The following is a 12,167-nucleotide window of genomic DNA, read 5'->3' as shown; positions in this document are numbered from 1 at the left end:
ATCTTTTACCCAGTGAGTGGTTTATGTTAGGCTTAGTTGATGGTAGTCAGTGCTGAGTTACCCTATTTGAGTAAGCTGTAATTAGTTCAAGTCTTTACATCAGTGGTAGCCCTACAGTATTGCCTGTATGGATGAATCTTTCTTATTGAAAAGCAGTGCTGTACTTAAGGGTCTGTCAAGTTACAAGTACAATTTTAGTTAAAACTCTTATTCCTCAACTAGCAGAATGGGGGGGATGGGGCAATGACTGAGTGTATTTCAGGAGAACTGATCCTCACGAGTCCTTTCCCTATGTCGATTTTAAATTAAAACTGCGTTGTGTTGCTTTCTAACACAGGTTCTGACTAGATGAAGCCATTACACTGTGCCATCAGCATACGTGTTACAAGATAAAAATCACATTATCACACAAAATGCATAACTTACTTTAAGCACATGCAACACAAAATGTTACTTTACTGAATGGCAGATTTATAAATATGTCCGTTTTAGGCGTATTTTAAGGCAATTTTAAAACCATCGGATTTATTAAAAGGCCAAACCACTTGAAACCCGCCTGAAATCTGCCATTTTACAAAGCGCCATATTACACATCGCCATCCATTACCATGATAAAATGCAAACCGTCACAATTAGTAAGCTGCAATTTCGCAAACCGTCTGAAAATTCAAGAAAAAGTAGTTGTAAGAGGCGAGACCGCTTAACCTCTAAACTGTTTGCGCTATCTTATTATTCAGAATATAAGCGGAGGCACCACTGTCTTATGATCTATTGGTGCAATCAGTATTTATTCATTAAGGGAGCAAAATAAACTAACTAATTTATGGGGGCATAATAAAAAATTTAATTTGTCCCCATATCTTAATTACAAATTTGATTAATTTAACAGCATGCATTCTAGTCTATCAGAGCAAGTCTAAAAAATGCCTTTTTTGATGGGTTTTTTTCTGGCAGCTTTGACTATGCCGCCGGCGGTTTAACATTTTAGCCTCAAACAATGCTATAGTAAATTCGGAAGATTGAAGCAATAAACACCTGGTGATATGCAGCATTTTAAAATACCTTTAGTAAATCTCAATATCACAAAATACATAAAATGTGGATGGGATTTTCTGCCATGTGAGATGGACTGTGGTCTCATTGCAAGTGTGCAACACATGGTCGAAGTCAAAACGCGCAAATTCATTTTGAACTAATGCTCTCCTGTCTTCCTACGGCCAAGTTCCTATTTTTGTAGCAATTTTAACTCTGTTGCCTTCACTTTGAAATTAAGTGCATTAGGGAGTAAAGTGATACCAGGGCTGAGTGTTATTAAATGATAACGCCTGTCAGCAATAATATCTAAGTTTCATTGCTTTCATATGTGCAAATCTGAGCGTTTATAGCTTCCCACTTAAAATATGCGTAAAACACCACCTTGATGGACTTTTAAAAAGATCATCGATTTAATAATTGGAGACTTCCAACTTTGCCACCAACACCTCCTCCAACTTCAGCATTTAAATATCCATCTGGTAAACCCACCATATAGTTTTTGTGATTTATTCTCAGAAAATACACCTACCTAATTATGCCTACAGACCATTCCTAGCTATCTACTGTGCTGATGAATTGTAAGTAGATAAAAAAGGCAAACATAATAATGATAATGAATGGTCATAAAGCACAAAAGCAGCTTCTGCACTCCTTGCTGAGTGTAAATGCCCGATTATGTATATTTCAATAAAAGCTGCATTGTAAGAGTCTGCATCAAATGTAAACTTACTTACTATACAAACTGAGCAAAAAACAGCTGGAGGCTTTACAACACAATGGCATTAAGTGAGGCTGAAAAGGAGAAAGAGCTATCAAAACACACACCAGTATTGGATTGTTAGTGAATTTCTATCTTTTCTCTTTAAACAGTGCTATCTCCAATATTATAAATGTATAGCCTTTCTCTGGATCAACACAGCAAGAACTTATAATAGGTTGAATATGACAGACATTTGTCTTTTTCCAACCTATCTATGTAAAATCTCTAACTATATGTCTGATTCAATGTATTTGGTCAAATTTGTAAAATTGCCATTACAGTAGGGCGTAGCTGATGCCGGGAACACATGTTAGTTACATGGGCCTTTAAATACAATTAATTGTTAATAATTCTTTGCACCAACAATTTTGTTAAGTTAAAGGGGACTAAGACTAAAAGAGCTTCCCTTAAAACTCACTCATTAATACATGATTTTATAGTATAAAAATAGATATTTATAACAGTTTGGTTATATGAACTGTTTCATACGTTGATGCATAATCTACCTACATCAATTAACAAGAATCTCACATTACTATTATGGAACTGTCAGTCTTTGGCTTACTACTTGCCTCTATTCCTGTCCTCACATGATGACACAACATACCTGAGTTCTCCAGGAGGCATCACTCTGCACATTATTGTATTTAGTGGGTGAAATATTTTTACACTTTGGGCTACTTAATTGGATGCAATTAATTGCCAGGATAACCTCACTTCCACAGTGACACGAATAGACAGGTCACTGCTTCCCACAGGATCAACATACTAATCTCCTGAAACTCTGTGTACCTGTGAACTTTCTGATAATCTGATTGGCTAATAAACTTTGACCATTCTGGACAAGCAGGGAATTAAATACAATAAAGTACTCAGACCATAGTCAAAGTCCACACCCAACCATTCCCCTGTTATCTAAAGCTAGAAGCCACGAGGAGCTGATCACACTGTGTGCTCGCAGTGCATGTTGAGGGAACTCTTTATTCTCCTCTCAAAGTGCTCAATACAATGCTTCAGACTCCCTCTCTCCACATTGCAGGCACAATTAGCTCAGGGCACCTTCTGGGTTAACACGAGTGGGATTCAAAGCGAGAAAGTTCTACAATAATGAACTTTTCCCATAAATTAGACATATTTTGCTAGTAAGCATTAATGTTGTATATGACAATAAAAACAGTTATCTTTGGGGAGAGGCAGTACTCAACGCCTAAGCCAGAATAGTTTTTCTTAGAATATTTATTAGGATACTTATCATTTGGAGCATTATTTCCACAGTAGAATGGGAGAAATCATGAGGGACTGGAAAAGCTTTGTTCATCGTTATAGGACACAGTCAAATACCATTGAAAGACATAGGACACTTGTGCAAATTGATTAACCAGGTTTGTTCTTTGGTTACTACATCATTAACATAGAGCTACAACAGAAAACAATGACAGGCAACCAGAGTTTTCAGTTACATGCTCTTGAATCTCCATGAATATACAGTATATTGAATTGGTTTCCAAGAACAAAAGTTATATAAAAGAGGAACAGTGTGAAATGTTTGCAAAAATATATCCAAAGCTATATAAACACAGTCTCAGCTATAGTCTTTGTTATTCTGAATAAAAGACTATTCTGTGGTTTGCATCACTGTATGCTGCTATATATTGCAAGAACTATTCTTTAAACTGCAAGACCTCATACACACTATACAAAATACTGTTAATTTTTTTTAGGCAGAACTATCCACATCTAAACTGAGAGTCCCTGTTCCATAGTGTGAACTTACATAACATGTAGTGTATGATTTAGGCTTTGCACTAGGATACAAAAAGAAAGCTATCAAACACAAGTTAAAGGTTGAAATATGGCTGTGCATATGCTAGCGGGGGGCTGTTGTATTAACATGGTACCATTGGCTAGGGGCACTCAGGTACATTGCTGTGCAGCTGTTATTTAATAAACATCAATTGCCCCCCCCCCACCACCACCAATCCCTCACTAAATACTTCCCAATAATAATTTTTCATTAAACTGCACAAATCTGTACTATATTATACTTATTTTTCATTGTGATTTCATTAGCAAATATACATGTTCACTACACTACTTTGTAAAGTTTTATTATTTCTTTTTGTGTTTTGATCTTAAAAGGCACATGGTGGAAGCCATTTTCAAGGTCTGTTTTGAGCAAAATATGGACTAGTGCAAGTGATTTAATCATATTATAGTTATGACATCATCATCTCTTAATAGTTTAGGAACTGCACTCATTAACATGCACTTTACTTTAGCTAGTAAATATAAATAGTAAGCCATCACAACAGCTGGCCAAATGACAGAAATTTCAGGTTTATTGTAAAAACTATGTAAACTAATATATGATACATTGTTCCATGTGTCAAATAAATGAATATAATTTGGCCTTTTATTATGTTTTGGAAACCAGTTCTTGATTAACTCATTCAATACAGTAGCTGACTTGAGCAAAGACAAGGGTATAGTGAATGTAGCACTGTACCTAAACAATAGATATAGGTTTATATTTAAATATATGTATATGTATACTAATGTGCTCAAACTGCCGATGTGGCTACCAGACTCAGACTTACTAAAAATGAGTTAGTTTACTCCAGTTAGTATGATATCCATTTTAGACACTATAATTTGTCAAAGTCAAATTTTCATAATTAAACTATATTTCTATATTAATACGTGATCATTGAAAGTGAGAACTGATGTGTGATGAGTGAGTATGAGAACTGACACATGATGAGAATGAGAAATTACATTTGATGATGTCATCATTTTGCTTTTAAAACAGTAATGCACAAACTAATAAAGGGTGGTCCTACAGTACAATACATTGATTTTAAAACTATGTTATAAGCGGCAGGTGTGCACTTTAGGGGATGTCGAGTTTCCCAGAAACTCCCCTTTGTGCATTACTCATCGACAAGCAGGTCCCACCCTTGGGATCAGCCACTTCACTGCCGCAGAAGCACAGCTCCATTTTGCACTCACTTCTCTACTATAAGTTGCATTCTCCTGGGGAGGGCAGCATGACAGCGTTCAGGACATAAAGAGAGGCAGACAGAAGAGTTTGCCTCTGAAATCTACACAGCCGGATGGTAGAAAGTAAGTGTAGGGGAGAAGGGCTCTTACTATACTATAATAGGGGTGGAGGTTGGGTATAAATTTAATGGTAAGGGTGGGTAATAATTATTTAATAGTGGGTGGGAGATATTAATTTATTTGTGATTGGGAATTTATTTGATGATGAGTACAGTTTCTTTCAATAGTGGGTTATAGAATGAGTATCAATTTAAGGTGGTGTAATGGCATTATTTAATTAATACTAGAGTGGTTTGTGGGGCTATTAATTTAATGTGAGGCTGAGTTTAGGGAGAAGTACAGCTATTTATTAATTGTGAATATCAATTATTTAATATTGGGGCAATTTTGGGGGAAATATGCTTAATTATTAAATGGGAATTACTAATTATTTAGTACTGGCTCTGTTTTGGGGGAAATAGGTGTATTTATTAAATGTGAGTACCATTCATTTAATGTCAGGACATGTTGGGGGTTTAGGTCTATCTATTAATTCTGAATGCTAATAATCTAATGTTGGGGATAATTGGAGGGAAGTAGGTCTATTTATTAAATGTGAATGCTTTAATTTAATGCTGGTTTTATGTAGTGAGGCCTAAATAATAAGCATAGGTGCTATTGATGTATTGTTGGGGCTGGTTGAGGGGAGTGAAGCCTAAATTGCTCACTCACTGCTAGACTTTCCATATCTTATGTACCCATCCTTTATTTCAAAACAGGGCCCCAACATTCCATGATCCAGACAAGCAGCAACTCAGCTGAAGACATGGTAGGTAGTGGAGGCCTCAAAAAGAGGTAGGAGAGATCAACACAGTCTGCCACCTGTCCTGATTCTAGTGGGGTAGTCCTAATTTTGTGTGACTCTCCCACTCAGTCAGGACTTTGTACCGACTGCAAGGATAGTTGGGAGGTATGTCTCACGTCACACTGTACTGCTCATTAGATGCAAGCGGCTCACTGTATTTGAAGGGGATGGGAAGAGTTGGAGAGCAGCCTAGCATATAGACACTTTGGTGGCATGGCATGGAAACTGCCCTATAGAAATCCTACGCTTGCACCTGATGTGGTGACATTTCTTAATTATATGACAAGTGAGATGAAGTTTCTTCACCATATCGTGTATCACTCATCATTTTGCTTTTTACAATGGTGCTGCTAAAGTGAAACAGACAATTTGCCACAAGATGGCACTGCTCTAATATAGCACATTGTACTGGGTGAAAGAGGAGTGTTCAAATAGCATTTTGCAAAATGATGACATTGTATTGTTCTGTGTTTGCATTGTATTGTAGTAGCACCCTCTACTAGCAGGTACATTGCTTTTTTTAAAAGCTAAATCATATGTTTTTCACATATAATGAATCCACTGTTTTGTGCATATACTCTGATGTTTCTTAAAAAATCTGGACGATTTAAAATGTTAAATACTGTTTTGCACGTTTTTGTATTTTGTATTTGTGTACATTTCAAAAGTTAAATCATGAGTAAAACATACTGTAATGAAATAGCTTAACACCATGTTTCACTCATCATTGTGCCTTTTCAGAACTAACCCATAAGCCAATAGATGACACATGATCACTGCTAATATATGCAGAATACTTTATCACTCTATGCAATGTAGTGTATTAAACCAACATTAATTATTGACATAAGATACAATCTGTTGAGTGAAACATGATAAGATGAATTAACAAAACATTATCAAAGTCAGATCACTAATACTCGCTTATCACACATAATTTCTCATACTAACTCATTACATGTCACTTGTCAGACTATCATCAGATGTCAATTCTTATGCTCAACCCTCGCGTATCATATTATCAAAATAATGTCTTATCCTGATGTTTGACTCTAATACAAGATGATGTTATAAAATAACAAGGTAGGTTAAGTAGTTAACAATGATTTGTATACTGTGGTGACTGGAACATCCATATATTGTCAGGACTGAGAAGTCTTGTGGTTCTTAATGGACATACCTACTATAAATTGTACTACAACACTAGGTAAAGTCTTTCTGAATAGAATATGTTGACAGAAAACTGTTGTTAGATTGGGAGCATACACAATTAAATGCAATTTACCTTCACCTTCTTCCCATATAATAATTATAAATTCTGTTGAACACTGTTGCTTTTAGGAAATGCTGAACAGTGGTATAGAAAACAAATTCAAAAACTGCCAATAGCCATGTCATAGGAAGTACTAACCTGTCTCTACTTCGTCGTGAAGGGAAAGCAGCATTACAACCGGCTACTGTGCAGACATGCATCTCTTTCAAATGAACGTTCCTGTAGTGCAGCTTCACGCTGTATGAGCTTTTGAAACTCTTTTTGCACACATAGCAAATTTTAGGATCTGGGCTTGAACATAAGTCACTCTCTGGAGAGAACTTTTGAGGGCTTCCATAGCTCAATGACGAAGCTAAGCTTTCATGAAGTGCTGCCATCCCGGCGCTACCCCCATTGTAAAGTCCATAGTGGCTCATGTAAAACATATCATATGTAGGGTCTGTAAACTCTTCCTTGACCTTTATGACAGCCTGTTGATGACAGTCAATATGATTTTCAAAGGATTTATTATTGTCTATCCTGACACTGCTTTCTTTGTGAAGTGAAAGATGGTCGTCTTCCATTGGTTCATCACAAAACTTTGGCTCAGAAGATTCTGATTCATTTTCAAAATCTCGCTCATGTTCCTGATCCTCAGAAGTTATACTATTTGCTCGGGTGTCTGTCCTCAGAATGCATCTGCTGCCACCTATTTTTGAATAACTATTTATGGACAACCCCGGGCTCACCTCACCTTGAGAATGACTATCATGGCCAACATCATTTGCCGAAAGGCCATGGTCAATGTTTTCTTCATCATCATCAAATTCATCAGCAGTATCTATGACTTCCTTCTCAATCTTAACAGGCATACTTGATTTACGTGGTTTTTTCTTAGGGGCAAGATCTGTATTAGAGTCTTGTGTAGTCATGTTAATCACAGATGCTGACATCTCTTGAGGCAGAGGAGGAAGAGGCTGTTCCACCCCTAGAGGTGCCGGCAATATTGGACTAGTAGGTAGTGATGTTGGAGGACTCACCATATCTCCTGAATGTAATAAACTTCTGTAGAAAGGAGGTACAGGCTGCACAGTTTTTAAAGCTGGAAATACTAGTTGGCTGGAAAGTGAATTTTGCAAAATAGGGTCCAACGGTGGTGTTGAAAAGCCCATTGGAGGACGGCCAGGGCTGGTTAATGAAAGGCTTGATTTTGTACTTGCTATGACAGGGGTAGCAGAACCAGATGTTGCACGGATCAGGTCTTTATCTCTATTGTTCCTTAACATAGGCATGTGAAGCCGGGGATTGGGATTTGCACTGTGCCGATTTCTACTTCTAAGAGAACTGAAAACCATGTTACAGCCTTCAATAGTACACCTGTGTTTTATTTTAAGATGTACAGCATTGTAGTGGATTTTTAGAGTTCCTTTATCATAAAAGGTTTTGCCACATGCATTGCAAAATACCCTCCCTTTCCGTGATGATGCTGCCATCCTCCTCATTCTGTGAATCTTAAAGGAACTTTTGATATGCTCAGATTTATTTATGTCACTGACAGGTGTAGTTGATTGAGTGGGTGAGGAATTGTTTGGCTCTGTTTTTGGCTCTACATTTGTGATGCTACTCAAGGCGTTTCTATTGGATGTTTGCTCATTCCTACTATAAGGCATAGGGGAGACCTCAGAATCACTGGTCTCTTCACATTCATTCTGATTAGAATTGCTAGGTTCATGCAACCTCAGTCCAGGGTGCTCTAACATTAGCCCATTAGGAGGTAATCCAAGCATAGGAGCAGAGACTGGGTTGATATACTGGAATGGAAGGAGGAATGCAAGGCTATTGGGCATGTTCTCAAAGTGGTGAATGCTGGAAGGGTTACTGTTTTCCAAGTGTGAGAGTACACTTGGGCTTCTGGTGCGGTTGTTGGTTTCAATAAAAGTCCTTATGTCTGAATCAGCCTTTGAGGAAGGCACAGCCACTGCCTGACCTTCTTTCTCTTGAATGGCCATGAGCTCCACAATGGATTTGGTCTCTCCAAACCTTAAAAACTGCTGTAGGGTGATGATTTCTTCTTCTCGAGACATAATGGCCCAACGGTCCAGGACTTTGCCAGCAGTATCCTAAAAATCACATGAAAACAAAAGAAACAAATACAAAAATCTTATTTTTATTGTGTACAAGAACAGAGTTTAGCTTTCCTTGTTTCAAGGATAGAAATTAGCAAGTTATGATGTTGTGTAGTCAGAGAAGAAACTTTTTCTGTCATGTAAATTTGGTAATTAGAGTCACAGGAAAACAGATTGAGTTAACTAATGTCAAAAACAAACAAAACAAACACAATGTAGACCACTGGAGATATGCAAACCAAACTGCTTCTAACCCTGCTATTTTAACAGTGTGATCTATCTACTGTGCAACTGTTTAGCATATATTAGTATAAGATGTGATCTCTTACTGTGCATGTAAGCAAAATTACTAAACAAAAAGGAACAATATAGCATGTGATGCTCAGGCTACGCAAATAAACATCTAGTAATACAAAGAGACAAGACCATGTAAACTATGTAAATGTAGCCTGTGAAGATACGTCAATCTATTTGCTTAAATGTATAAAGTTTTACAAATGTTAATAAAGCATTTTTAATAATAATAGAGTATTTTTATTAAGAAATTCAGGAGTGTATAAACAATTGTTTTGTGCATTTTTATAAAGATACATTTTTAAGTAAGATATGGATATGGATTTATAATTAAGAGACGATTCCAGGACAGTTGGAAGGTAATTTCCCTATCAGATGTACCTTCAATGCCAACTATGTGCGTGTGGCATTAGAGGGATGTTTTTAGGGAAGAGGAAGTGGATCATGGGCGGCTCAGCACTTTGGAAGTAGCTGGACACTCCCCCGAGTAATTGTGGCATGAACCAAAGTTTTCTGGACACAACCCTGTGTAGCTTGACCACGACTCTTCCCATGCATACATTGTCCAGATTTCCAAACTGAAAAAGTTGGTAATGATATAGTGACCTAGCAGCAATTGTGCTTCATACACAGGTTAAAAGATGTGGCGATTGGGCAAACTTGACGGTGTTTCTTACTTTGCACACTGGAGCACAAATGTGCATATTTATTATGTTACATTACCAAAACCAGCCAGTAAGCCACAGAGAGTGACATAATGAGAAAGGACACTCATAAGGTATGAAACGGGATAGTTTTCAAACAATACCAGTACACATTCACAATCAGCAATAAAAGGTTACTAAGCAACAACACAGTCTGGATAAGAAATTAAACATGAATAAAAAATGTAGTATTTTGGAAAGTAAGCCTGTGGTTATTGTAAAAATAAAGCATGTTTCCAGACAGGAATTCTGATTTAAAGTCTTCCAACATTTTGGTAGTCCTAAAAATATTTTTACAGCTTTTAATAATGCTTCTATGAGCATGTAAAGTATACGCCACACTTTATGAGATAGTAGCCTGCGCTCTTAACATTATAGTTAGGATTCAATCCTCCTCTATGTATACACAAATATTCTGTGCTAAAACTTGACTTAGTTTTTCAGTACTGATTTGGAAGGAAACAAAAATGGTGATGAGATAAAATATAAGACAATAAGCAAATATGCAGAGGGTATCTCACATCTTGTCTCAAGGTCCTCTTACATTTACAGCAATGCTTTGGTGGTTTATAAATAAGATGGTAATAATATTAATCAGAATTCTATCATTCTACACAATGAATTCTGATATTATATTTCCTACTTTCCATGAAGATAATTTTGTAATAATTGACATGGATCATATGGATCATAATAAGCCATTTGAGAACATGTACCATAATCAGTGCCGGATTAAGGGAATGGAGGCCCCTGGGCTAAGGGGGCCTCCATTCCCCCGTGAGGACCCCCCCCCGTGATCTGAGCTGCCCGCCCCCCCCCCCCCCCCCCCCCCTCGGCACTTACCTCCTTCTCCGGCGCGCTGTACGCTCTCTACTGAGGAGATCTCGTGAGAGTGAGACTCACAAGATCTCCTCAGTAAGGAGACCGCAGCTCGCCGGGGAAGGACCGCAGTGAAAGTGCTCAGCAGCACTGATCGCGCCAGGGGTGCCCCCGCCCCGACCGATCATTACTGCTGCTGAGCACTTTCAAGGGCCCCCTGGATGCCATAGGAGCCTGGGCTGTAGCCCAGTTAGCCCTATGGTTAATCCGGCCCTGACCATAATATGCATTAAGTATGAATAAAATAAAAATTAACAAAAAAAAGTGAAAACTCCAATACCCTCAGAATGAAAGGTAGCCATGTAAATGGTTGTGCTGCTTTCCTTCTGAAAAACTAGGAATGTACAAACATGTCTTAACATTTTATTCTGGAAAAGGAGAAATTCTACAGAGAATTCTCTTGAGTAATCACTAGATGGTCTGCTGTTAAATATACATTAAAAAGCATTTCACACTTTCATTTCTGTAAGTATAAAATTTGCCTCGAGGTAGGACTTAAGAATTCTGCACTGTAAGGTAAGGCAACAAAACCGCATCCCATATTGATAAATAAGAATTAGTGGATTATATAATGTCTGCATTTCTGAATAGGCAAGGATGTGGATCTCAACTCCAACCTAGGGGTAAATGTATGAACGTGCGGGTTCTTCAACACCCGCGTGTTCAGCGATTAAATTTCAAGTGGCGCTGCATTGTAAAGGGAAACTTCCCTTTACAATGCAGCACCACTTGAAATTTAATCGCCGAACACGCGGGTGTTGAAGAACCCGCACGTTCATACATTTAGCCCCTAGTGTGGCTTTCCAAAACCTGAAACGAACTGTACAGTACAGTATATTGCACATGACTACAGTCAGGGGCAAAAGTACACATTTGTGGGAATACAGCTGTATACTGCTTAATGGTGAAACATTTGGAAATATACACATGGGGCTTAGACAGGGAAAGTGCCTACCCCCTTCACCTTCAGCTGGTTCCTACAGGGGTGTAGGAACCAGGAGAGCAGAGGAGGCAGTTGCCCCCCCATGATTTCTGTTGGGTGGGTAAAGACTGTGCCCCCCCATGAAAGCACAAAAGCCTTCATGCTACTTTATGAAATCATGACATCTGTTCTAAACTTGTGAAACTTGTTTAAATTATGGATTGTCTTAGTATAACTACCAAATGTTCTTTAATATAGATTGCCTTTGTATAGATTTAATACAGATTGATT

At 37.8% G+C, this 12,167-nt stretch overlaps 1 protein-coding gene across 3 annotated transcripts in view; it reads right to left on the bottom strand.

Annotated features, from left to right (window-relative positions):
* Nucleotides 1–12,167, bottom strand: part of BNC2 (basonuclin zinc finger protein 2) — a 453,763-nt gene that overhangs the window by 23,760 nt on the left and 417,836 nt on the right. For all 3 annotated transcript variants that reach the window (XM_075210871.1, XM_075210873.1, XM_075210872.1), the window contains one exon: nt 7,111–9,071. In XM_075210871.1, the coding sequence (XP_075066972.1) occupies nt 7,111–9,071 (1,961 nt within the window). The remainder of the gene's footprint in view (nt 1–7,110; nt 9,072–12,167) is intronic.

Source organism: Mixophyes fleayi, chromosome 1, assembly GCF_038048845.1.
Source record: "Mixophyes fleayi isolate aMixFle1 chromosome 1, aMixFle1.hap1, whole genome shotgun sequence".
Taxonomy (NCBI): domain Eukaryota; kingdom Metazoa; phylum Chordata; class Amphibia; order Anura; family Limnodynastidae; genus Mixophyes; species Mixophyes fleayi.
Note: the sequence above shows the minus strand (reverse complement) of the source record. Positions and strands in the feature narration are given on the sequence as shown.